A 26,206-nucleotide genomic window follows, 5' to 3' on the forward strand; every position below is an offset into this window, starting at 1 on the left:
TTATTTCTCAATTTGTCAATTTGTTTAATTGTTTACTTTGCTATAGCAAATCTTAAAGTTCACTTAAATATTTACTAGTTCAATAATAATAATAATAATAAATCCAACACCCAAAAGTATGCAATGTAAGTACATTTGCGATCAGCGCGTAGCCCCAAAGTATGCAACACATTTTTTTGTGGTGCATCTACTTGCGACTGCCCTTGCGACGCAGATGATGGCGCGTTGTCGCCGCTGCCAGAGCCACCGCTGCTTGCGCTGCCGCCGTCAAACGTCCTTCGGCGCAGCGCCTGGGCCAACTCTAGGACTCGTAGAGCAATCGCTGATAGTGCGGCAGCACCTCATGCATTGGCACATGCAGACTAAACTCGAGAGCAACGAGCACTGCAAATTCGGACGAGATGAGCTCCTTGCGATTCAAGCGAAACACATTCTCCGTCTTCTCGATCAAACTCTTCAGTGCATCGCCCTTGACATCGTTCATTTTGGCACTGAGCAGCAGGCAGGCGCCAGCACACAGCTTGCGATTGCTCTTGTTGATCAGATTGGCCAGTATGAGTTTCTCAAAGTAAACATACGCCTGCGAGATGGTCACCAGATCGATACGAGTATCCAGCTTGTTAATGCGACGCATTTCCCTCTTGATGCTACAAAAAAAAAGGACATTAGTATAACATGTAAACCATTGTAGGAAGAATTAGTTAGCTACCTTCTTAGCTTGCTTAGGGTCAACTGTATGCTGGGAAACTTTTCGCGAAATTTATCATTGAGCTCCTTCTTCAGATCCGATGGGCGGACATAGTCAATCACCGAGGTCATGTACGAGGTGAACGTCAGCAGAGTGCGATGTTTGCCGGCAATAAGCTCAGGATCATCAAGAATGCTTGCCGAATACTGTTGGTACTAAAAGAAAAATTAATCCAATTTATTAGTCATTACAAGTACAGAATTGTATTCCGGTAAATCATTATTGAAAATAAGTATTTATTTTGAAAAATTACACTTTCTTAATACTTAAAACTTACCGGCAAACCTCGGGCTCCATCTCCAGTTAGAATAATGCTCTCCATGTCCATGTCCAACTTTATTTCGGGTGTAGGACTCGCTGCATTATTGCGATTGTTATTCTCGTACGTAAAGCACCTGTAAAAGCAGCAGACAACGATTAAAGTATTGCTATATTTTTATGATCTGTCGCCAAGTTTTTGTGAACAAGAGCAAAAGCGTGAAGAGTTAGCAAAAGTTAGTTGAAGCATTTTTTTTTTGCAAGTTTTCGAATGTGTGCAGAGTGTGAAGTGTGAATTTTTGTTAGTGAAGATACATTTAAGCTTCGTTTAAGCCGCAGCCAGCGACACAACCTGAGTTTATGGGCGTGATTCTAGTTGATCATACTACAAGAAAAATGGTTAATACACATGCCCCATAGACCCAGGCCGATGGTCGCTGACAACGTTTTTACTTTTTTATATTAGCTGCTTCAAAAATTTACCATTTGCCTTGACGTTTGGTTATGGTTTTTGTGCTGAAACGAAGTAGTGCAAAGCGTTATGATTAGCAATTAGTTAATGGTACAAAATGCATCGAAACGTTCTTGGTGTTGTACGAGAACAATAAATAAATGCTTGGGTATGGATATGGGTATAGCAAATGGGGTATTATAAATATAGCTCTCTGCCTTTCGATTATATAAATTCTTCATTTGCTGACTAAGGTATTGGGTAACTCATTACCCGGTCATACGATCCCGACATCGATGACTAAGTCTACGCCCCAAATTTGTATTTGTATGTACAGCTTTCGGTTTAGTCAGCGATTGGACAATAAACGATATATATATATTTTTGGATAATTAAATGACCGTCGAAAATGTTGTTTATCATGTGACGGACACAAAAAAAAATAAGTAAATAAAAAAGTATTAACAACTTGCTGATATAATGAATTTTACTACACCATTAAGCTGTTATGACAAACTATACAACATTCTTTTGAAAAATAATCCTCACAGTTGACTCATTAAGAGTTCCACTTCTTTATAATTTACAAGAGCTATTTAATAATAGCTTCTTAACCATGAATTTACATTATTGTACAGTCTCGATAATAGGTATAGAATGTTTGGAAATGCATTGATATTAAATGTATGAAATATGAGGTTTTTTAAACAATGCGAAAATGGGATAAATGTAAGAAATGTTCATGTTAAAAAAAAATAAAATAAATAAAAAGTAAGGTCTGTCTTTGAGTTGGCACAAACCTCGCAATGCCATGATTTCTGAGAGCTGCTGTGCTCGTAATCTCCATTTGATTCTCGAATATCGAGGGATTAGTTGAAGCGTTGCCGTGCTTCTTACGCTCCTTTTCATACTGACGCGATGGTATCAACAGGTGGCCATAGGAGATATCCTGAAAATCAAACATTCTCAAATTAGATAGATGGTACATTACATTATTTCATTCACAACTCACCTGACCGCTCTCGGCCTTCTGTATGCCCAGCAAATCGAAGGGATCGAAGGGTGCATCATTGATGGAACTCAATGGTCGCGACGTTGATGGGTTGCGTCGACGACGATCTTCCTTACGTAACTCAGCACTGCAAAAATTAATTAGTTAGGTAATTGATAAACAATCTATCTATGAGTCACTCACCGTCCGTTTTTGCCTTTGTAGTAGGGCAATGCGGAAAATATCAAAAATGGCACCTTGCGCGATACCAACACCATGCGCTCCTCCCGCTGTCCCAGTCCCTGGCCCATTCCCCTACGTCCATCGCTAATCTGCACGGATTTACTCAGACTATTGCGAAAACTGCCACCAAAGTTGCCAGCTGGCGCCAAGCTTTCCGTACTGCTGTCATCCGTAATATGGCTGGCACTCGACCCACTGCGAATGTTGTAGTTGCGTTTAAGGCCGCCACTGCCAATAATCGCCGAATTGTTGGACACCGCTCCGCGCATACCCGGTCCTGGTGCCGTGTTCAAGCGTGCCCGCCTCTCTGGCTGCAAACTCTGCTCGCCGGCACCATTGCTAAATGTGCTGCAAGAGGGGATGCAATTAGAATTATTCGCTTGAATTCGGATCTACTGCGCAACAGGCGCTCAACAATATCTGAACACTAACTTAATAAGCACGAGCAAATCACCTTGAAGAAGTTTCAAAACGTGTATAAAAACAACGCATACAAATGAGTATATTTTTGTATGTATTTATTATACTTTTAGTTCAAAATAACGTTTACACGTACAGCAAAACGTTGTGTGTATGGCATGAAATTCATGATTAGCGAACAATATCGCAATATCTTCATTTATGTTATGAAATGCTATAATCAAGAAAATTTGAAAAAATTGTTTCTATTTTGTTTTTTATTCGAGATTTTGACATTTTTGATTTGTAAATAATTTTCAAATTATAAAAATTGAAGTAATTAAAAAAAAAAAATCATTTTACGCAATTTAAAAAACACAGAAGATTTGTTAAAAAGTCTATTTATCTTCTGTAGTTTGTAGTTTGTGAATGTCCATTGGAAAGATCCCAAAAATCTATTCATGCATCTATTTTAGTCTTTGAATGCCGCACGTGTGAGTACAACTCTCAATTTGTGTGTTTTTTGAAACGCAATGAAACGAGATCGTAGATCGTTCTGTCTACGCTCTCTCTGTCACTCCCTCTTAGCAGCAAAACAACTGCAACACACCCCAAAAGAGGTGATCGATATTTTCACAGGGTCGCAGCAAAGTGCAGCATAAAGATGTTACTTTGGTCGCAGGGCCAACGCAACGATCATAAAGTCACACTTATCGCCACGCTCTTTGTCTATTGTTTATGTTTGTTCATTGGGCAACAAAAAAATCAGGAAAAATACACATGAAAAACATGAGCTGCATCTGAAGGGCAGACATTTGCTATGAATTTCTGTGCGCCTGGCAAATTACCTTGAGATAATTGGTCTAGATCGAGGTTGCGCGACCTGCAAAAGCAACTCCCCAATCTAATTGGTGTCCAATACTCATATTAACCATAAATCATCAATATGGATTTCCATGCCTTGCTTATAAGGGGGGGCTCGCATGATGAAGTGGCGCCAAGCCTGTCATAACCCGTTAATTAGTTGGAGTATTCTAATAGGCGCGCAGAGTTCCCAACAAATAGAAAAACAACGCACAGCAGAAGACCACCGAAGGGAAGGTCACCGTAAATACAAAACATTTTCATATCTACGCACACACAAACACACTCTTCACTTCTTTATACACAAATGTGTGTGTTGGAGAAGATGAGTGCAAAGGGCCACGCATAAGCAGCGGACTATGGGTTACGAAATTTTATCGACTCTTTTAAAGAGCGAGCGAGCGAGCAAGCAACCATGTAAGTGAGAGTGTCATTTATGTGCATGAGTGCGTGCGTGTAACCAAACGGTATTTATGCCAAGATTAGAGGGACAGCGGGAGAGAGAGAGAGAGATTATAAGCAAGCATAAAGTAGAAGATAAAGAGTGAGAGAGGTGAATGCAGTGGCATTTATGTGCAGGTGGCGGACCTTGCCTTTGTCTACGCGTGTATTTGTGTGTTTCGAGTATTTTTGGACAGTTTTTTTTTGGTTTTCTCTTTTTTCGTCTCTTTTAACAATAATGAAGTCATCCGCTTATCAATATCTGTGCGCCTATTCGAAAAGCACGCGATATTTAAATTTCATAACATTTGTTTTTGGAATTTTTAAACAATTTGATTCCTAATTTTGTTTGAAGGTCTTTCTACAGCTGGATCTTCTTATGATATGCGATGCATTGCCAAGGATTTTTAGAAAATTCTAAATGTTCATTTCATTTGATCATTTACATATATAATATAATTGAATCATTTGACAGGCATCAAATTTATCGAAATAGCTTGTCGTAATTAAGACAAACGCAATTATTTTAATTGCATTTGATTTACTTTCAGCTATGCAAATTTTAATTTCCGTCCAATTTCGTGTCGTTATTTTTACTGAGAATTTAAAATCCTGTATTATGAAATTATTTCGAAGCTCATTTTATTATTCAATTATTTAAGTGAAACTTAATTTGCTTGAAATGCACATTAATTTCTTAAAATATATTTTTGTTGAATAAAAGCAATGAAACCTTATCAGTGTGCAAATAATACTTTAAGTGCTACTGAACACACAGACAAACAACAAATAGAAGATTTTAATAAGACGACGATTGAGTACACTTTTCATCCATCAACAATTCAAATGTTTAATATTACATATATTTTTCTAAATGTTGTTTCTTCAGTTGTCTAATAAGCACAGTAAATATAGCATTAAATTGTGCTCTGAAATATTTATGTGTATCTTGCATTTTTCTTTGGCATAGGTTCAAAATGATAATTAGCTCTTGTAAATATTATATGTATCATTGTCGCAGTGTTTAATAAGTACTAATGTCATTCCACATCTGTGGGCAAAACAAATACAGAAAATGTTTAGAAAGAAAGGCAAACATATAAATAAATAAACAAATGAAAGCGACAATATGAAGTATGTATAAATTAATGTAAAAATTTCTAAATATTTTGTATAAATAAAAATTCTTGACTTTATTGTCGTTGTGTGTTTAATGTTATATTTACTGTGCTCATTAGACAAATGAAAAAATAAGAATGCTACAGTCGGGTGTGCTCGGCTGTGAGACACCCCATTTTTAATTATTATTATTATTCTAAAAAAACAATGAATTAAAATACTTATAAAATCCAGGTTGGAGATGCCTCCTTCTGCCTGTTACATACGTTTGTTGCAAACACAAAGTTATAATACCCTTCTACCTTTTGGGTGGAGGGTATAAAAAGCTATCAAATTAGCTCAAACTTCGTTGTTTTTATCAAGAGTGTTGTTGGCTAACATTATTGATTGCATTTATCAGTGTGTATTGCACAGTTGTTTTGAGTTACGGTAGACAACTACATATACATTTATAGTAAACAAGTTCATATGTATCACGTGCTCTCTACGATGAGTCTTCATTAAAATTCAGATGGGCAAAGGCTATTTTCGCACGTATCTTTGACATGAAAATGCATTAACAAATCAAGCGAACATAGTATATCGGTATATGTGGGATATAATAATGTGCATTCATCATTGCAAAATAGTGGAAAACTTTAATATACGCACACAAATCGTTTGCTTTGTGCGGAAGTTAATTGATTAGTTAATCAGGCATATTTTACGACAGAGTCCCGTCTCTCATTTGTTTGCTCTTATGACACAATAATATATTGTGCAAGGTTAGAACAAACACATACATAAATCCGTAAATCTGTCCGGCTGTAATAAAGACGGGAATGATGAACGATATGGCCTGATAATAAAACTCGACCAAAAATACAGTTAAACGTTCTGCAAATATTGAAAAAGCGAAGAGTATGCCACAAATTGCCTGAGTTTCTAAAACAAAGAGCTTATCGTACATAAGCTTCATAAAAACAATGTTGATTATCAAGTAGAGGCTTTACCCAATCTCCCCCCCTTGCAGGGATCGGGCGGGGGTGGTGATCAGAAGACATGTGTGCTTATTCCGACATATGACAAGCAAGTCTCCTGTTTGTTTGTGGCTTATCAGAGAGTAGCAGAGAGCTTTCAGTATGCTTTTGTTATTTCTGACTTTATTTGAAGTGTTCGTTCGTTGTTCCACAAGCGGCTGAAAGAGGTTCAAAGCGGTTTGATCAAGCTTGTGCCTTTGTTTTGTTGTATCGTACATTTTGCTGTTTTATTTACGTATTCGGTTTTTTATTTTCATTTTTGTATTTTATTTTTATTTTTGTTTTCAACTCGAGCGGCTATTCGCCAGCTTTGCCAAAGCGAATGGGGCACAAAAGCAAAAGCAAAAGCATCGAGAAATGACCACACCACCACAACAAAAGCAACAAGAAATAGCGTGAGGCATTCACAAGGCGGGGAGTGTGCGAGCGGGAGAGCAATAATGCTGTTTCTATTAACATTTAGTAGGTAAACATTCATACAAAGGTAGGTAGCTCTCATAATGAAGTAAAAGTAGTACTACAAACTGCGCACTAAGTATTGTTCAGAATTGCAAGAAATTCCAATAGAGCAGCTTTGTGCTGCTGCCTCACTGACACACATATTGCCACCACCCTTGTAGAGGTGATGGTGGTGGATGCAACCCTGCAACGCAATGCAAAACTTTCCACACGACCTTGAAAAAATGCAACACGCTAAACAGCATCATTAAACAGCAGCAATATGAAGCAAGGATGCAAGGATTAGGAGAACCAAGCACAAGTTGCGTCAAGTAAACAATCAATCTAACCGGTTTCTATGACGTTGTCGCTGCTAACAAGCATAACAATAAAAAAAAGAGCAAAAAAAAATCATGCTTCAAGGTTACCCAGTTTGCAAGAGATGCCATCTAAGGACAAGGGAGCATTATTTAGAGAATGAGCAAAGAGGGAGAAACAAAAGCTGTACAGGTTTTTGGGCAACCCTGACATTGACATTGAACGCAACGAAGCGGCGCAGCACAGGACAGCGCCAAGCGTTGCCAGACCATTTGAGCTTTGCCCTTGCTTCAAGTGCCGTTGCGTTTGTCCTTGAAACAGAGAGCGAGAGAGAGCACAAAAGCTGCCAACAGGGGCGTTAAATCTGATTAAGCGTGCACATATGACGCAATTGCTAAAGAGAGCCAGAAAGAGAGAGAGAGAGAGAGGGAGTTACCGCTTTGTTAGACTGAATGCCGACAAAAACAAATTTGTTTACGTTTTCGGCAAATTTTCCATCCGTTTTGTGTTCTTGTTTCTTCTTAAGCTGGTCATTCATCAACAACCCAAGTATATCCAATTTCAAAACAACTTACGGAGCTGCCTGCGAAGCCCAAAACAACAACATACTTCAACGAAAAATGACAACAATAAAAAGAACTGGCTAAAAGTAGTTTGCACTTTGTTATTTTTTTGTGCTTTGCCTTTTCTGCGTCGTAGTATTTTCTGCACTTACAAAATGAACACATTAATGTGTAGTATGTGGATGTGGTCATATTTGTTTGTTTGGATTCATCTTTCGCGCATGCGCAGCATTTATTGGCATTTATTTCCCACAGGAAGTGTTCCCCCAAAGACAGCGGGATTTGCATTTTGAAAAATTGCGGAGAATGTTGCTGACATAGCTCAAACGGAAACAACAAAGTAATTGAAGCCTTGTGGGTAAATTGTTTAAGTATGCACGATTTGCTTCTCGAGCTTGCTTCGTTTGATGATGATGATTATGGTTCAAGTATGTTAAACAGAGAGAGTGAGAGGGAGTCCAAGGAGAAACAATCTATTAAGCGTTAAGTAAAATGATATGCAATTGTTAGTTATTATTTTTAGTACTCCCGCTACTTTAAGCTAGCAGCCACACATTATTTGATCTAAAGTATTGATTAGCAAACATTTATAATTAAAAATAAGTAACTTTATATTTAGCACTTCAATATATTGCGCAGTTTGCGATGGTCCATAGAGTGACGAACGTGTTCTGCAAGATATAGCCAGATATTGGCAGTATAAACCATTTAAAGCCATAATCTAATCAGATGCGACTAACTGTTGTTTTCGTGCGTAATCACACCAATTGATAAGAACCACTGTATATAGTTATTTAGTGTGACGTTTGACAGTATTGCATCAAATACGACAAGCCATGGCAATTATATAAGTAAGTGTGAGTAAGCGAAATTAGTATTGTTAATTGACAATCTTAAGGGATTGAAATGAAAACGAACTGTGCAAATGATGCAAATAAGCAAGACTATTGCTATTGGTAAAAGCGAAAATTCGCGACCGCCTTAAAGATTCTTGAAGAAGCCAATTAGGTGAGGCAGGTGAGTGACACCAAAAGCTGCAGCATATGCAGACACAACAAATATGATGACAAGTTGTTGGGGCGTCAGCGAAGCGCGAATGAGAAACAAGGTCACTCTGCCAAAGCGCAGTCACTTGCAAAGTGCATTACCAACACATATGCACATGTATGCACAAGTGTGTACACATGTATTTATGTAGTCACGTCTAGACAAGTTTAATAACTTGAGCAATGCATTAACATTGAAGCGAAAGCTTTTGAGTGGGAGTGCAAAGAGTGAAGGAAGCGCAACACAGAGTGAAAGAGAAACAATGCGACAGCTCTTGAACTATTGGAATCGGGTTCAAGGCAGTTGTGCACTTTCTTTGAGCTTTCGAGTGCTTTCACGAAAATGTAAGCTAAATATGTATTTAAGTTTTGACTTAAAGATGACAATCGAATTACTGTCAGTTAGCTAATTGTGTTTAATAGTGCGTGGTCCATGACTGTCAAACAGAATTTGCGTGCGAGTTCGTCAAGCCCCAACCCCAAAATGTTCTACTAAGTGGCATTTCGTGTCAATAAAAAACAAACAGTGCGAAGCGCATAAACAATAAAGGTAATGACAGGCCTCTTCTCTACACAAGTATTGAGCGGAGCGGGAACTGTAGCGCACAGCACAAAAGCCTAAATTAAATGGACACCACACAACATGCAACAACAACAATAACAATAGCAACTGTCGCTGAGTAATTTGTGAGCTGTTTTACAATGAGGCATTTTGATTTGCGTTAATTGAACGGTCACACTTCGCCCATTTGCATGAATTGTGACAGTGTTTGGTTGTTTGTTGAGCACCCCTCTAAATTTAGCAAGCTGTGAAAATGCAAAATAAGATCTGCTTGGCCATTGCCCAATTAAGACCAAAAGTGATGCCCGTTTATGCCACGTCAGCGGACCAACTACGTCAAAAGCGGTGAGAGAAATAAATGAAACCCCAAGAAAATTTGACAGCAAAATAAATTAAATTAGCCTAACTGTTGAGATCTACGAACTAATGCCTACACATATGAGAAAATGTTTGTTCGCGTAAACAAATTACACACCAGGTGTCAATTGGTTGAACTTAATCGGAAATCGTTTCACAAACATATGTCCGAGCGTTAAATGAGTCGGAACCATAGTAAAATTGTATCTGAATGATTCACAGCAATTATAGGAAATGCGAGAAATCCTCGAGAAATTGACAGATTTTTTTTTTTACTTGCCGCTTTGATCTGATAAACAGAGAAAAGGAAACCAGTGCAACTTTGTTAGCTAAACATTTGTAAAGGAAATATCTTATTGCAAAACAAAAATTGTTGACATCTGAATAGAATCATAAATAGATTATGAATAGTGGATTTAGATTACAGTGGGATAGGAAAGATTTTATTCGTTATATAACGAAATAAATACTGACAGAATTTATAATATAGATTTCATATTAGATTATTGATCTGATAGTCTTAGTGGAGAACTATTAGTAATTATGTTTTAATTTTCTTCTATAACATAAACCTATATAAAGTCTGTCCCTTATGAATATGAGGATTTGGACCTGGTCAAGCTAAAGACAATGTGTATTGATCGTTAGCAAATTATTTATACCTTAAAAGCTATGAAATTAAATTGCCTATAGCTCAAGTAAGAATTATAATAATGTAAGAATTCTGAGAAATCATCATTCATTGTTTTAAAAATATATTTATATTTTATATTCTATAACTCCAACAAAGATAACCCTAATGATTTAGAAAGATATTTATAATTTATAGGTTGGTCAATTATAATTTCTATGGCTCAAACAACGATTTTACTGACGTAAGAAATTAAGCAAAATTATTATTTAAAATGATAAAGATTTAGCTATATTTATACCCGCTACCCATAGGGTAGAAGGGTATTATAACTTTGTGCCGGCAGAAAATGTATGTAACAGGTAGAAGGAGGCATCTCCGACCCTATAAAGTATATATATTCTTGATCAGCATCAACAGCCGAGACGATCTAGCCATGTCCGTCTGTCTGTCTGTCCGTATGAACACCTAGATCTTAAAGACTATAAGAGATAGAGCTATAATCTTTTTTTCGACAGCATTTGTTATGTTTGCACGCAGATCAAGTTTGTTTTAAATTTTGCCCCGCCCACCTCCGCCCGGCAAAGCAATACATTCGAGTAACAATCGTAATTTTCAAGCTACACTCGAATTTCGGTGTGTACAATAATATCGATAGTAGTTATGATTCCTGAAAATTTGGTTGCGATCAGATAAAAATTGTGGAAGTTATTAAAGAAATACTTTTGTATGGGCAAAAACGCCTACTTACTAGGGGTCTTAGGTGCTTTGGCCGACAATCTGGTATATTGTGCCGTCTATGGTATATTTTGAATGTGATACTATATCGATATAACAAATATACCGTTTGGTATATTTTTAGTATATTTGTATTATTGGTATATTTTGAAAAAAATACCGTGGGTAGCGGGTATCTCACAGTCGAGCACACTCGACTGTAAATTTCTTACTTGTTTTATATACACTTAAATCAAAGCAATGCAATTCTGAATCACTCACCGTTCCCTTAGGGGCAGTAGCTTTAAGCCACCCCCAACGCCGCCACCGCTGCCCAAATTAGATACCTTGAGCGGTATCTTGACGCTGTCCGAATCGCTGCCGCTTTCAGCGCCAGAACCGCCGCTGCCGCCTCGCTGCGGCGTCTGCTTATTATTGCCATTGCCCGGTGCCTGATGCCTCTGTTGCTGCTGCTGCTGCTGCTGGCGACCACAGGATGTGGGTCGCTTAATGTTGCGTCTCCTCAACCGGCACAATGCTGGATGCATTGTGGGTGGACAATTCGCTCACATTCATCAGGTATTGACCCAGATTTTCAATTTCACTAAAACCATCACCATCGCTGGCACCGTCCAACGCTGTGGCTCCGCACTCGACAGCAGAGCCGCAGCAGAGCCCGGCGCCGCCAGCATCTCCTCCCATATGGATGTCTGCGCTGCACAAAAGCAGCGCTGCAGAGCCGCTGCCGCCGCCGCATTTGCCATTTTGCTGTTGCTGATGTTGTTGTTGCTGCTGTTGATGATGTTGTTGCTGCTGCTGCTGCTGCTGCTGATGTTGTTGGTGTTGTTGAGGGCTGCTGCGTTGCTGATGATTGCGTTGATAGTGCTGGTGATAACCGCCGGCGCCAAGTCCCAACGCTGCCGTTGCGTTGCCTTTGTTATTGTTGTTGTAATGCTGCTGCTGGTGTTGCGTGCAGATGCTGCTGCCAAATGTTGCGCCAAATTTTGTGTCCCGGTGTGTGCCATCTAATGAGATATTCGATAGAAACGAGATCGCAGCCAATCTGCGCCTGTGTCTCGTCTTGTTTAGCGAACTTGCCATTAGGCAGTTGAGACCCTCTATTAACTTTCGGCAAATGCAATCGGATCGAAGGGAGCGAGATTGAGCGATTTTCTCACAGAACCGAATGCGAGTAGCTTAAGTGTTCTATGTGGAATGTGTGGAATGTATGTGGATAGTGAATACTTTCTACTCTTTTCTATCCCTTTCGCACTTTCGTTCTTATTGCACTTCCTTGTTCCCGTTTAAACACACAAAACACACGCACACAGCAAGTTCTCGATATTTTGTATTTCGTAGTTAAGGCAAACTTTATATATGTATTTTTTTACGTTTATTGTTTATCGGGTCGGTTTTGTTAACAGTTAAACTGTTTAGTCTCTAAATTAAACAACAAATTACTGAAACGCGCCATTTTCGATTTGAATATTCAACACACTTTTTTCGAATTTATAACAATTTATCGCAATTAATGCACGTTCTGATTTATTGGGAATGCGCAAAGCAACTGTGTCCAAAACGAATTCACTGCAAGTAAAAAATGAGAAGCGTAAAGCGTAAACATTAAATCAATAAACATTGATAAAGAAAAGCTGTTCATACTATATACTATAAGTACATATGTATATATATATTGTCATGTCAAAGCTCAGCAACGTACTAAACTCGGCGTCACTATGCAAGCGATATTTATTAGAAAAATAAGAAAGCAAATCAAAAAAAAATTATGCAATTAATACTTTTAATTTATATAAGTGAAGTGCTGTTTATATAAGTATGAATATCAGCGTTTGATTCCACATTATTATTTATATTTCTTAAATGATGTCATCTTCTCAGTTTCTCGCAACAAAAACAAAGGGTGCAACATTTTCGTGTGTATTACCATATAGAATTAATTAAATGCATATTTATAGCTAAATCATTCTGCCAATGCAATCTGCAATTTCAAAGTCAATAAACTCTCAATGCAAGTTTCGCAAAAGCTTTTTTCGCTGCAAGTTTTTAACGTTGCCTGCAAAAGCTGCGCTACCAAAAGCTGAAAGCTGTGTGCACTTTGAGTTGTTGTTGCTATTATGTGGATAATGTTTGCTGGTATAGTGGGTGTAGTGAGCAACGAAACTGCCGGCAAACACGGTTAGCACCGAAAGAATACAGTTTGTTTACCTGGCCAAAATGCAGAGGGTTGGAAATTTTCCACTATCAAACACAGCTCAAATCACATCAAAACAAGTGGAAAATTTTCACTTGTAACAGCTGATGCAGCAAACAGCAACAAAGAGAAAGATCAAGAAGTATTTTTGGGGTGATATTAAAATACCAGTTGGTCTAATTGGGCAAACGATTGTGACCAGTTAGAATGCGGCACGTGCGTCAAGTGAGGGAAAATCAATGAACAAAAAAGAAACAAGTGTGTGTGGATCGTCAGTCCAAGAGTAATGTGCGAAAATATTATTCTACATATTTATGTATGAATCACACCCACGCATGTGACGTAGACTTGCGTCGATAAGAAAAAAACATAACAAAAACAAAAGAAAAATTTTTTTTTGTACTTACCCAAAAAATGTGAAATCACTAATTATCTTTCACTCTTTTTATAAATAAATTGATATATGTAAATTAGAAATGTTTCAACCGCGCCATTTTGTACTATTTATAGAATTTCAACACTTTTTAGTTTTATCAACTACAAACAATTACACACACTTTTTAATAGATTTTCAATTTGATACTTTGTTTCTATGCGCAGAGACTTTGATTTCGCTATGCGCTGCTGCTGCTTCTGTTTTGTTGGACGGTCACCCCGCCTTCTTACACCTTCTTCTGACAGTCACCACTTCACCGCCTCCTTCGCTGCTGCTTTGACAACGCAGCTGCTTTCGTTGCGTAAATTATGCAAATTTCAAAAAAAAATTTCGCTAATAAAATTTACGTTAGGGCTTTGACTTGGTAAATGAAAACAAACAAGAGACCTTTAATTTATTTATAAATTTCTTTCTTTGATGCGAAGCGAACTGGAATTCTAACACGAGCGTTATGATTGATTCGGAAAAAACGACAAAAACGTCAACGTTCCACAGATAATTCACGAAACTGCTGATTGTGTGACCAGAGCGAGAATTCCACAAGAAACCATCGATTTGTAGCGCATTTTCTAAACCGTAATACTGAGCGAAGAAGTGTAAAATATTTCATGTCTGCTCTGGAACACCCTGTTCTCATAGAAAAATTGATTTTATAATGTTTATATTGTGTAATTTGAAAAATTGCTAAGTTTTGTTGTTTAAGTTCAAAGAAATTTCGATGCGAAATTGAATTTATTTAATTATCTTAGTATGTTGTGGCACCAAACTATACAATCTACATATGACCAGGTCAATATGCTTCAAACTGTAATGCATATATGAATTCCGTTATTTGATTCAATTGCTGTAAATTTGGTTAAATTGATTATTTTTTTTAATTTATCTGTAATACATACATATATTTAAATAAACCGATAAGGCAATTCATTTAGACTGTCGTAACTGAACTGTAACAAAATTAAAAAACAATCAATTCAAACCTGCCGCCATTTTCGTTATCCTTTGGGGATGCTTCAGCTTATTTTCTCTACTACAAATGGTATATTTTGAGATTCAATTTGCGGTCACGCTGAGCTCCACCCTCTCCGTTATTTAGGAGTAGAAGAAAAAAACGAAAAGAAACATGTAACAGAAAAAAGACAAAAAAAAAACGTAGTGTTCCTTCACAATTAGTTAGCATTTTCATTATCCATCTCAATCACGCACCCAACATACAATCATCCAAACACTTCACAACGAACCACCGAAGATGGATCACAATGAGATTTCCATGTGCATGGACGTCAAATTGGATACAAATGACAAGCGCGCCATTGCCCTGCGCTACAAGACGTGGACACGCTGTCAGGTGAAGATCGAGGCCATTAAGTGCGTGCCCTGCTTCCTGCGTCTCAGTTTCCAAGATGAGCCACAGCAGCAGCAGCAACAAACACATCATAAAATGCTTAGTGTGTCGGTTAATGTGCCTGGCGTCAATATCAGTTTGGCAACGTCGCGCACCAAACAGCATTCGTATGGACTATTTTGGACACAGAATCGTCGCGATTGTTTCATATATTTTGCACTGGAAACAGAGACTGCTTGCCGTCGGCACATGAAGTGGATGAAGAAGTCCATCAAAAACCTGGAGTTGTATCGTCAAGTATTTCTGGAGCAGCGACGATTGAGTCGTGACAACAGGCAAGTCATATCAAATACCCTCTTACAATGAATGGTTATCAACTTGTAATTGCAGCAGTCAAAAGTTATTGGGGCCACTGCCCAGTCTGCCGGATTCGCTTTGCTTTGATCTGGACGCCAATAGCTTTAACTTTTCCGCACGCGTCTCGCAAATCTACGAGGAGATCTTCGATGGCAGCCGCGTGTCGCGTGCTTCTATTGCATCTGGCATCTACGAGGAGATGAATCTGACAAATGCTGGCGCTGCCAGAGCTATATTGGAGTTACCGCCGGCGTTGCCCCCGTTGCCTGCACATCGCAAGCGCATTAACACGTTCGAGTGTCAACCGGGTGAGATACCGCGCTCCAGCACCAATCCTGAGTCCGAGCTGGCCAAGAAGAAGAAATATAAGATCATGCTGGACAACATTTTTGGCCAGAAGCGACGTTCGGGCAGCGCTAGTGATACTGGACAAATGCTGGAGCTGCAACAGCCGGAACAGGAGCTGGCGCTTTACGAGAATGCACCGACGCCAGAGGCAACGCCACCGTTGAAGCGCAATGCTGCCAATCAGCATCTGAAGAATGCACAACGCAATAGCTTTTCGAGTCCCGATCTCTCTAAGCTCAACTTTCTGGACACATTCGGCGAAGCTTTGTCTAGCGAGGAGTTGAACATCAGTCTCGAAGATTCTGCTATTGAGCCCATTTCTCGAAATGCGCTTCTGGCGCAAATCACACGACAATTGAGCCGCGCCGACTCGCTGGAGAGCCTGAATGTGTCAGAGCAATTGCCGCATAATTTTAACTTTTCGGCGTGCAACTCGTCCACCATTAATCTCATTGGTGCCAATGGCGCCGTCTCGCTTACACAGGCGCAGCTGCTACAGAGCAAGAAGAAAGTACTGGTAGATGATCTCAATGGTTACTGTGTGATGGCACCGATTATTCAAAAGCCCAATAGCAAAAATGAGCAACAATTGGAGAAGAAGCCCAGCACCAGCACTGCATCCACTTCATCCGGCTACTCAACGGGCTCCTATTGTTCATCCACCAGCAGCTGCAACACCGACGAGCAGACGGCCAAAGTGGCCAACGTTGTTGCACCAGTTCTCACCGAGGCGATTCACAATGAAAGCGAAATTTACGAATCGATGCACATCCACTCCACCGTCAATACAAATGGCATTTTGGCCGAGCATTTGTATGAGAATCTGTTGGCCATCAAGGCCGCCCAAGAGTTGGAAGCACAGCCTCTTGGCCTGGGCTATGGACTGAGCACGAGCACACCCACCGAATCACCACTGTTGCCAGCTCTGCCGCCCAAGCAACAAACGCCATCAACAGCCGGCGAGCAGCGTGAACCTGAAGAGGATTATTATCAGACACCGCGCAAATCGATCATCAGTGTGGACGATAAGATACCCTCGTATTATCCCAATAGCTGCGACACGCTTAAGTCGAAGCGACGCAGTCCCAGCAGCGGCGTCGATGCAGTGCGTCACTTGGCCAGCGCTCGGCTGCGACGCGACCGCAAAGAGAATCTATACATATCATCGCCACAACAGATCATTGAGCAACGACAGAAGGGAGCCCAGTGCACAACATCATCATCATCAGCAATGTCATCGCCATCATCATCGTCATCGTCAACCAACAAGACTAAAACGTTAAACAAAAAGACTGCCGCCCACAAGATATCCGAGGGTGTCTATGCCGTCACCCACGCGGCTAAGCGAACTAGCAACCACAACAACAATAATAACAATAACCATAATAACAACAACGATGTGGCATCGACTGTAAGCGCTGGTGATGAGGAGCTGCTGCAACTCGCAATGTTACAAAATATTGATTTCAAGTTTGACGACGGCCAAGTTCAGGTCGAAGCCAGCTCCACCAGCAGTAATAACAGCAGCAACTCAAGTTCCAAATGCAAGTCCAGAAGCAAGAGTAATCTACTGCAGCTGGAGGATGAGTATGAGCACTGCTATCAGGCGGCAGAGCGTGCCACACGCATGCTGCAAAAGTATGCGACCTTGGCCAAGTTTGGCAATTCACCAACTAAGCAACAGCAGCAGCTCAAGGCAATGACACAATCGCAGTCGGTGGCAAATACTCCAAACGAGCTGCAGCAACAAGTGCAAGTTGTGGCGCCGCCAACAGTCAACAGTCTTAAGAAATTTGCCTCGTTGCCGCGCTTTAAGAAAATTGACTTCTCACCTCTAAAGTTGCGGCTTAATAATGTGTTGCAACGTAATCCGACGCAAGCTGCACAATCGCCGCAGTAGCCATAAGAAATAATTCTCTTGTTCTTGTTGTTTCGTTTTGTACCCTGTCGCCGTAAGTAGCATTAAGTTAATTGTAATATGTCATTGTAATTGTATTATTATTATTATTAGACGCTCTAATTTATTGTGTTTCGCATCTCTTGATTAAGTTTCAAATTTAGTTTTATTTTGTATTTAATACGCTCCCAAATTGGATCTATCGCCTTAAATGTTGATCTTTTGATTTTGCCATAAATATGATTTGACTGAAAACTTACGCTTACCAAAACTATATACTATATATTTATACATAATCGTAGTTAGTACTCCATATCATAACTGATGTTGTTGTTGATATCTTCGTCTAAATACTCGGTAAATGTCTGCTCAATTATAGGTAAAACATATATGAAAACGCTTTTATTTCTAGACAACGAACAAATTATACAAAAATCAATTGTTGACTTACTCTTAACCATAAACCAAAAAAGAAAAACTATAAATTTGTAAGGCTTGAGCTTGACTTGCCCTTGACTTCTTTTGAAGACAAAGCGCCGCTTAAACGCACCAAGATTGATCTCTTCTGCATGTCCATAAGTTAAGATCATATTAATTATAGTAAATTATCAATTAAAAACAAATGCTCAAACACATCGGGCACGCTGTGAGTGTCCGCCCTACGCTTTTTGGCTTTGCTGCAGTAAAAAACATATCAAATCGAAATAATTGTATTAACTAAACTAGTTCAATTGAAAATACGCCATGCAGTGCTCTACATATATCAAACCATTATACAAAAAACAAATTCATTTATTAGCATATATTTGAAATGCTCTGCAAGCATTATCATAATTACAAACTTATGCATAATGCCATAGCTTCTTTTTTAAAAAAGGCTCAGAATTGTACAATAACTAAGTTAAAACCTTAGTGAGTATTGCTAATAATATACAATGCAAATGAAAGTCGAATGAAATAAAAATTAATCAATGCTTTGTTAATGTACAAAATAAAAAAACAAAACACCAAAATAAATGGTTTGATTTGCTTGCTCAACTGTAGACTAAAGGTCGTCGCTGTTGATGGATAAACTCCTGCTCTACCCTCGACTCTTTGGGCACCACGTAAAAGAGCAGCGATCCTCCAGACACAAAGAAACCCTTCTCATTTAGAATCTCGCGCAGAGTCAGCTTCGGGTTTACCTTGTGCACACAGCCCACCTTGCGATTCTCGTAATAGACGTTCACCGATTCCGGACGATAACTAAGGGACCTGTCGCAGGGCAACGGTTCGGCAAAGAGCGTGCTCAGGCAATCCGACATGGTTGTGGTTTCGGGTAACTGCTGCTGGAAATCACTGAGTAGAAATTCCGGATACGAGAAGGCTGTGGGCCATACTAAAGTGTTGCCATCCTCATCTAAATGCACTGGGAAATCTTCGAGGGGCAAGAACTTGGGACGCAATAGCTCCTCGCTTATGTTTAGGCGCTTATTTAAAGGCTGATCGTCGAATTTGATTGCACGTTGTTCCAGGGCATCGCGCAGTTTGCTAAAGCGTGTCGCACGGCGTTTAGCATCCGCTGCTTCCTTGCGAGCATTGCGTTCCGTGTCCAGCTATTAAGAATTATGATTAGTAAGCTAATTTCGAGAGACTTTGAAAAACATGTGTAATACGGAACCTTTTTCATTTTGTTCTTGTGCAGCAGTGTCTTGGCCTCCTTGTGATCGATGTCCACATCGAGCAGCTCCTCACACAACTGCGTGCATAGATCAAACTTGTCCAGCTCATGCGCACACTGCGCAGCCCGCCACCGTGCTTTGGTATAGACTGGTTTGTAGAACAGTGCACGTTGTGCATCGCTCAAGGCGGAACGATAGTTCTTGATGAAGTAGTGGGCAGCGGAACGATTGTTGTAGAGCACCGACAGGACATCGGGATTCTCACACTTGGTCTTGATGCCCTCGCTGAACGAATAGACGGCCATGCGGAATTTCTTGTGCTTCATATAGAAGTTGCCATCTTCCTTGTAATTGAGTGCCAGTTCTTCGAGTGTGTTCTCCTCAGGGTCGTATTTGAGCTTCTGCAGACCCTCAAACATGGGATGTACCTCGTCACCTGGCTGTGGCGCCCGCTTCATGAAGAATGGATGCTTGTCCATCTCCTCCTGCCAACGGTCTTCGGGCCATCCTTCCTCGTAGCGTTTCTTCTCCAAGCTGTCAATAAACGAATCGAGCTCAGCATCAAGCTGCGCTGCTAGCTCCAGACGTTCCTCCTCCGTCCAATTCTTTTTTGTTGCCAGATTCTCCATTTGTGTGTTGCTTTGTGAAGCAATTCACATGCTCGAATGAAACCTGTTACTTGTTGCAAGTAACGAAACAACCACCTTGCAAAAAGTAACTGTGACTGTGAAGCGCTAGAATAACAAATGCAAGGCAAAAGTCACAATCGACTGAAGATTATGTTATTTATTTTTAACACTTTATAGTTGCTTAAATATTTAAATATCTAAAAAAATGTGCGAATTGCTTTATTTTGTCCCGTGTATTTTAACTTTGTAGTTAATGTTTCAAAGATAACAAAATCGATTGTCATCGGAAGCATCGATAGTTGTTTGCTGTCATCAATATCAACACACTTTGTTTATTATTTTAGGCGCGCAAGGTAAACAATGGATTCGGAAGCAATGGAAGTAGATGAAAATACGCCACAGCAGTAAGTTAATAATTAAATAATTAAATATTGTATACTAATCTTTTATTCAGCTATGTACGCACTGCCGAAGATGTTCGTACGATTGTCAAGCATGCCAAAATGGATGAAAGGCAGCTCACACAAGTCACACAGGCTTTGTATTACCCCGATGCCAATGTGGTTAGTGATAATCTACGGTTGCTGGAGCTGGACGAGCACATGCTGCAGCAAATACGCACAGGTCAAACGCTACACTTTAAGGGCGGACTGCATGAGAAGGTTGTGCTCTGCACGGACGAGCGTACATACGATGTGAAAGGTGCCGAGATCTCAAATAGTTTATTACTGGTGCCGGACCTCAAGTTTGCCGCTGCTACCAGCACTTCTCCCTTGAAGAGTCCGCGCACGGGCAATGCGAATACCTCGTTGGAGCGGAGCCTTAACGACAGCGCCGAAGATCTGGAGGTGCCACGCACATTGGAGCAACGTCAGGTGCTAACGATCTTTCACGAATATTTTGAATGCCGTGAAATAAGGCCACGTTATAAAAAGCTTGGGGAACTACTGCAGCTCACTCGTTATTCTGGGCCTGAAAACGAATATTGCATCGATCGCAAATTGTTGTTCAGTTTTCAACAGCTGTTGGACACGGTGCAATGCAGTCGTGCCCAATTTGTGGAGGGTCTACGACAACATCGAGCCATAGAATTCGAGGAACACATTCGTATATTAGACTATGAGTATGAGTATCGCATTATTAATCTGATGCTTGGACTGATTAGTGAGAACTCCTGGGCATTGGATGAAATAGAACGCGAGGAGACTATTTACGCGCTGCAAGGTATTGCCCCAGAGGCGATTGTTTCGGGATTATTTGATATCTATACCAAGCCAAGTGATCGCTGTCCCAACAAGCACAAATATCAGGAGTCGTTGGTGGCGCGCATTGTGGCACAGAATATTTTACAGCCAACACTGCGTTTTCGGAACGAGGAATTTATGAACACCTGGCAGGAGGCACTGCCGGAGGGCATGTGTTGCAAGCTGGAGTATCTGCGTGGCCTTGGCATCCTGGACAAGGAAGGAGCGCAACCATGCATACGTTCGCTGGCCGAGGAACAGCTGCCCTCCAATATCAATGATCGCATGCGCGCTTTGTTTAAAACGAAGCGCAAATGGACTCTTGATGAAATGGAACCGTACATTGAGTAAGCAACATTGATTATTATCATCTTATGTATACATTTTTGATTGTTCTTTTTCCTTATGTAGCTGCTTTACCACGCCCACACTATCCGTCTCCACGCTGCTGGCCAAGCACGCGCGTTCTCTGACGGAGGGCGGCATACGTTACTTTGTGTCCAAGCATTAAATGCGTTCAATATATACGTTTTCTATTTCTATATAAAGTTGTTTTCATTGCTAATTTAAGATTGCAGATAGTTCAGTGTCTTTATCCATTGATGACATGTTCAACAAAATATTTATAATATATAATAAGTCAATTATTTTTTTTAATTTTTATTTCTGAGTAAATTAAACTAGTTTAAATAGCAGTTAGTTAAGCATTGCGTTTGCGTTTGTTGCGCTGCTTCTTAGCCTGCTTCATGTCCTCGATGGCTTCTTTCATCGCCTCCACAGCACTTTTGCCATGACTCGTAGACATGTCAGAGCCTTGAAGCAGTTGACCAGTGCTCGTAGGATACTTAAAGCTGAAACCTCTGGGGAAGATGGGCTGGGCGAGCAGTGCGCTAAGCTTACCACGCACCGAGTCCACATGCAAGCGATTGCGTCGGCGTTCTATGATAAATGGATCCTCATCCTGATCACTACCACTATAGACCAAAATGTAGTTAGACTTGTGTTTCCAAAAAGTCAAAAGGCTTACTTACGACTCATCGTTGTAGCCATCAATGATCATGTCCATTTCCTCGGCATGTTTCTTCATCCAGCCCTCTTCGCTTTGAGTGCGACGCAACTTCAGTTCCTCCTTATCCAGATCACGAGCCAGATTGACACGCTCTTTGACAGCGCCAAGGAAACGCTCAGAAATGGGAAACAGCGGCAAATCTTCAGCTACAATCAAAATGTATTCAGTTAGGCACTTGATTAAAATTGACATCTGCTTGCTTACTTCGTTCCAGTGTCTTGTATAGCTTGACATAGCTCTTGACCTCTCCGGGCTCCATAAACATTACCGTAATTCCATGTTTATTGGCACGCGCTGTGCGTCCCGAACGATGCACATAATTCTCACTGGTCCGTGGCACTTGATAGTGTATGACATGCTCAACATTTGGTATATCCAGACCACGAGCAGCCACATCGGTGGCAATCAACAGGCCCATTGGACTGTCCCTAAAGCGCTCTAGATTCTTTAGACGCTGCTTTTGTATCATGTTGGCGTGTAGTGGCAAAGGATTGCAGTCCAACAGACCAAATAGTGTCGCCAGACGCTTGACACAATCAATGGAGTTGCAGAAGACAATGGTGCGACCCGGATGTCGCTGCACAAAGTAGTACAGATAGTAATCCTTTTCATCAATGGCGCAGAGCAGACGGCTTTCGGTCAGAGTTTGCGACGTTTCTGAAAGAGAATAAAATTGATTAGGATTTAATCCATAGCAGGCATAAACATTTCCTTACGTTGACTGCTGGTAATGTCCACAATCTTTGGCTGCGATATGCCCAACTCTTCGATGAGGCTCTCAATCTTTTGGTCCACCGTTTGCTTGGTGAACTTCGGACGTTTGCCTACATTGCGTTCTAAAAAATAACAAAATATTTAAAAGATGCTTAACAGGATGCAAGAGAATTCACATACTTTGCATGTGATCAGGCAGATCGTGAACCAACGTCAATGTGGCCGAGAAGACAAAGTTCTGGCGCAGCTGTTTGCGCTCCTCATCGCCATTGAGCACCTTGAGCAAACTGCGCAGCTCCTCAAAATGTCCCTTTTCAACCATGCGATCCGTTTCGTCGATGCACAGGAAACTGACATGCTCAATCTTGTTCAGATGCTTATTGCCCTGCACATACAGCTCCCAGAGACGACCAGGTGTGGCCACCACAATCTCGGGACACTGGCGCAACACGCGCTCCTGCTTGGCCACAGCGAGGCCACCAAAAATGGCGGCCACACGAATGTCTGTATATTTGGCAGCGGCAACCAGATGATTCTTAACCTGAACAGCCAATTCACGTGTGGGTGTCAGCACCAGAGCATAGAGAGGTGCTCGTCTGCTCAAAGTGCGCTCATCATCGGCATCGCTGTCCTCAGCATCACTGGCGCCCGACACATAATCCAGTTCCTCTGGCGGTGGCGTCAATTCATGATTCTCTTTTGTCGCTTCCTTCGCCGACTTGTCTCCCTTCACCTTGGGCGCCTTGCGTATGCTGGAGCCATCGTTGCGCTGCTTCAGTTCCATGATACCGGCCAGAATGGGAATGCCAAAGGCAAGTGTTTTGCCGCTGCCCGTCTCAGCTGCGCCTAGAATATCCTTTTTACCGTGTATGGCAGCCGGCAGTGTCATCGACTGAATCTGTGTGGGCGCCTCAAACTTTTGTTCTGCCAAGGCGCGCATTATGGGGGCTGGAATACCAAGACCTTGCCATTGCGTCATGTCCAGCTCGTTGGCGTCACTGACAAGTTGCGGCACTTCTTCGTCTACAGACTCAACAGCCTCATCATCAGATGGTGGTGGTCGCAGCAACGAAAAGCGATCCGGCTCGTAGTCATCGTTGGGTGTGAATTTTGATTTTGAGGATTTCGTGTCGGTTGCCGGCTTTGCCTTCTTTTGCTTGCGCTGTTCCTTGCGTTGCTCACGTTTCTCGCGCTGCTTCAGCAGTCGTTGCGCATGTCGTTCGGCTAGGCGCGCCTTCTTGCTGGACTTGGCGCTCGCCTCCTTCGCATCCTCGCCATCATCGCTGTCACTTTCGTCTTCGTCACTGGATGAAGATTCATCGGATTCTGTTGCTTGACGTTTGGAGCGTTTGCCTCGTGGGTTAATTATCGAACTGTCACTGTGCTGTTTTAATGTGGACTTGACCAATGCAGGATCATATTCCTTTAGAACTTCGAGGCCAATCATTCCATCGTAACCGCTAAAATCGTCGGATATCACGTGGCCCTTTAATTTTACCTTTTGCCAGCTTTTGGACTTTGTAGCTTGTACATCGTTAGAACCATTACTTTGCTTTGGTTTTCCCGCAGGAGACTTCTTCTTAATTTTTGAAGTGACCATTTTAAAAGCGGTTCAAATGAAATTCTACTTCCACTCAAATTTTAATGAAGTCCGCGTGTTGCGTTTGTTGTTATTCGCAAACACAGGGTGATTATAAAACCAAGTGTTGTAAAAGTTAAACAGATGGCACTGGTGTTGGTCATCGATGCTAATTAGGCCGCCAAACTTTAAAATGATTTTTGAGAGCAAAAACATTTTTGGAAAACCAATTGCCAAGCATCTGTTCATTGTTTAAATTTTTCATCGGTTTCTCAATATTCTCGATGCCATAGCTAAAGCCGTTAGCATATTTAATATTATTTAACACGTATAAAAAGGAGACACATTTTACACAAAACAAAATCAAAAAAGTAAATTTTACATGTATTAACAGCAGATCTGCCCAAAACTTTTATATTACAAAAATACACATCTAAAAAGTTAATACGAAACAAAAGAATAGAGTTAAGAGAGCAAAAAAAACGCAATCTCTTAACAAATGTTGAAGCTTAACATCACATTTTATCGCTTGAAGAATTTTATGATTGCTATCTTAAATTGTAACAAAATATTTTTGGAAGTGATGCAGAGATATTACAAATGTTGAAGCTTAACATCACATTTTATCGCTTGAAGAATTTTATGATTGCTATCTTAAATTGTAACAAAATATTTTTGGAAGTGATGCAGAAATATTACACAATAATTATTCAGCTATTTAAGTTCGTTGTAAAATTAACAGTATAAATAAAGCTTGAAAAAAGTGCGTGGAAGCATACATTTTTCTTTTATTGAAATTGTTAATGATGTCACAATGTTTTTGTTGTTGATAAGAACTAAAATCGTTTTAGGAATTCCTCAGCACAGGTTCGGGCTCGTGCATTTACGGCCAGTTTCATTTCACTGATTTCCTTATCGATTTCCTCCATGAAACTGATGACAAAGTCAACCAGCTTGTGCTTATACATTTGCTCTGTGTGGAAATTCGTGATCAAAAAGCTGATATCGTATCCTTCGATTGGCTTGCGTCGCAGAATGATGAATGACTCGGCACGTCGCATCATGAATCGGGTGAACTTGTGGCATAGAATGCGTTCGATTTCATCTGCCTGCTTTACTGCAATGCTAACGCGTACCGAGTTAATTGATGGCTCGATCAGTACCTTCTCTCTCTCATTTCGGGAGACCACAATGGGCGTCAGCACAAGTTCTTTGCTGGAGCAAGTTTCCACCTCCGGTTTGTTGTGCCGCTCCACAACTTGCGAAGGAAAATCTTGTAAACACATTGCGGCTGTCAGCGAATGCCGCACGGCAGTTAAATATGGTTTTAGGGTGGCAGCCATTGCTTTGTAGCGGTTGTTGTTGTTGATATTTTCCGATTACAAGTATATAAATGTATATTTTATTGTTTTTAATACAGTTTTTCTTTCTTTTATAAGTGAGTCACTAGAGGTGGTGATTAGTCGCAACCACAGCTGGAGAAATATCGAAGTCAGTGATCTATCGATGTTTTCTGTGTTTTTTATTTCAAGCATCGATTTTTGCATATT

General features: G+C 40.5%; 6 protein-coding genes and 2 long non-coding RNA genes across 9 annotated transcripts; 4 read left to right on the forward strand and 4 right to left on the reverse strand.

Annotated features, from left to right (window-relative positions):
* Positions 1-14,319, reverse strand: LOC133843976 (CDK5 and ABL1 enzyme substrate 1). Its single transcript, XM_062277756.1, is given in 9 exon segments — positions 1-647; positions 710-903; positions 1,026-1,143; positions 2,258-2,406; positions 2,470-2,596; positions 2,653-3,039; positions 11,448-11,686; positions 11,688-12,752; positions 13,785-14,319. Coding segments are annotated over 8 exon segments (2,253 nt in total). The 5' UTR covers positions 12,267-12,752; positions 13,785-14,319; the 3' UTR covers positions 1-187.
* LOC133844298 (uncharacterized) lies at positions 6,035-9,368 on the forward strand. The gene is made up of 2 exons (XR_009894590.1): positions 6,035-7,017; positions 8,108-9,368. It is a non-coding gene; the product is annotated as an uncharacterized LOC133844298 (long non-coding RNA).
* Positions 12,752-14,173, forward strand: LOC133843978 (uncharacterized). The gene is made up of 2 exons (XR_009894559.1): positions 12,752-12,999; positions 13,065-14,173. It is a non-coding gene; the product is annotated as an uncharacterized LOC133843978 (long non-coding RNA).
* Positions 14,320-14,867: 548 nt separating the features above from the next.
* On the forward strand, positions 14,868-18,358 carry LOC133843975 (putative uncharacterized protein DDB_G0282129). 2 transcript variants are annotated; one of them, XM_062277755.1, is made up of 2 exons: positions 14,868-15,493; positions 15,552-18,358. In XM_062277755.1, the coding sequence occupies exons 1-2, from the start codon at positions 15,063-15,065 to the stop codon at positions 17,761-17,763; spliced, it is 2,643 nt and encodes an 880-aa protein (XP_062133739.1). In that variant the 5' UTR covers positions 14,868-15,062; the 3' UTR covers positions 17,764-18,358. The 2 variants fall into 2 exon arrangements, with proteins under 2 accessions (XP_062133739.1, XP_062133738.1); XM_062277754.1 differs by having other exon boundaries at positions 14,869-15,493; positions 15,549-18,358.
* Positions 18,359-18,549: 191 nt separating this feature from the next.
* On the reverse strand, positions 18,550-20,134 carry LOC133843977 (DNA polymerase interacting tetratricopeptide repeat-containing, protein of 47 kDa). The gene is made up of 2 exons (XM_062277757.1): positions 19,421-20,134; positions 18,550-19,355 (listed from the first exon to the last, which is right to left on the reverse strand). Exons 1-2 carry the CDS (start codon positions 20,048-20,050, stop codon positions 18,795-18,797), a joined length of 1,191 nt encoding a protein of 396 aa, XP_062133741.1. The 5' UTR covers positions 20,051-20,134; the 3' UTR covers positions 18,550-18,794.
* Positions 20,135-20,295: 161 nt separating this feature from the next.
* LOC133843982 (sister chromatid cohesion protein DCC1) lies at positions 20,296-21,904 on the forward strand. The gene is made up of 3 exons (XM_062277760.1): positions 20,296-20,454; positions 20,505-21,641; positions 21,706-21,904. Exons 1-3 carry the CDS (start codon positions 20,411-20,413, stop codon positions 21,803-21,805), a joined length of 1,281 nt encoding a protein of 426 aa, XP_062133744.1. The 5' UTR covers positions 20,296-20,410; the 3' UTR covers positions 21,806-21,904.
* A 42-nt stretch (positions 21,905-21,946) lies between these two features.
* Positions 21,947-25,197, reverse strand: LOC133843980 (ATP-dependent RNA helicase DDX24). Its single transcript, XM_062277759.1, has 5 exons — positions 23,258-25,197; positions 23,080-23,199; positions 22,568-23,020; positions 22,326-22,509; positions 21,947-22,268 (listed from the first exon to the last, which is right to left on the reverse strand). The coding sequence occupies exons 1-5, from the start codon at positions 24,675-24,677 to the stop codon at positions 21,995-21,997; spliced, it is 2,451 nt and encodes an 816-aa protein (XP_062133743.1). The 5' UTR covers positions 24,678-25,197; the 3' UTR covers positions 21,947-21,994.
* A 207-nt stretch (positions 25,198-25,404) lies between these two features.
* On the reverse strand, positions 25,405-26,136 carry LOC133843983 (actin-related protein 2/3 complex subunit 4). The gene has a single exon (XM_062277761.1). It carries the CDS (start codon positions 25,997-25,999, stop codon positions 25,493-25,495), a length of 507 nt encoding a protein of 168 aa, XP_062133745.1. The 5' UTR covers positions 26,000-26,136; the 3' UTR covers positions 25,405-25,492.
* Between the last annotated feature and the right edge of the window lie 70 nt (positions 26,137-26,206).

The sequence above is a fragment of the Drosophila sulfurigaster genome, chromosome 3 (genome assembly GCF_023558435.1).
Source record: "Drosophila sulfurigaster albostrigata strain 15112-1811.04 chromosome 3, ASM2355843v2, whole genome shotgun sequence".
NCBI classification, from domain to species: domain Eukaryota; kingdom Metazoa; phylum Arthropoda; class Insecta; order Diptera; family Drosophilidae; genus Drosophila; species Drosophila sulfurigaster.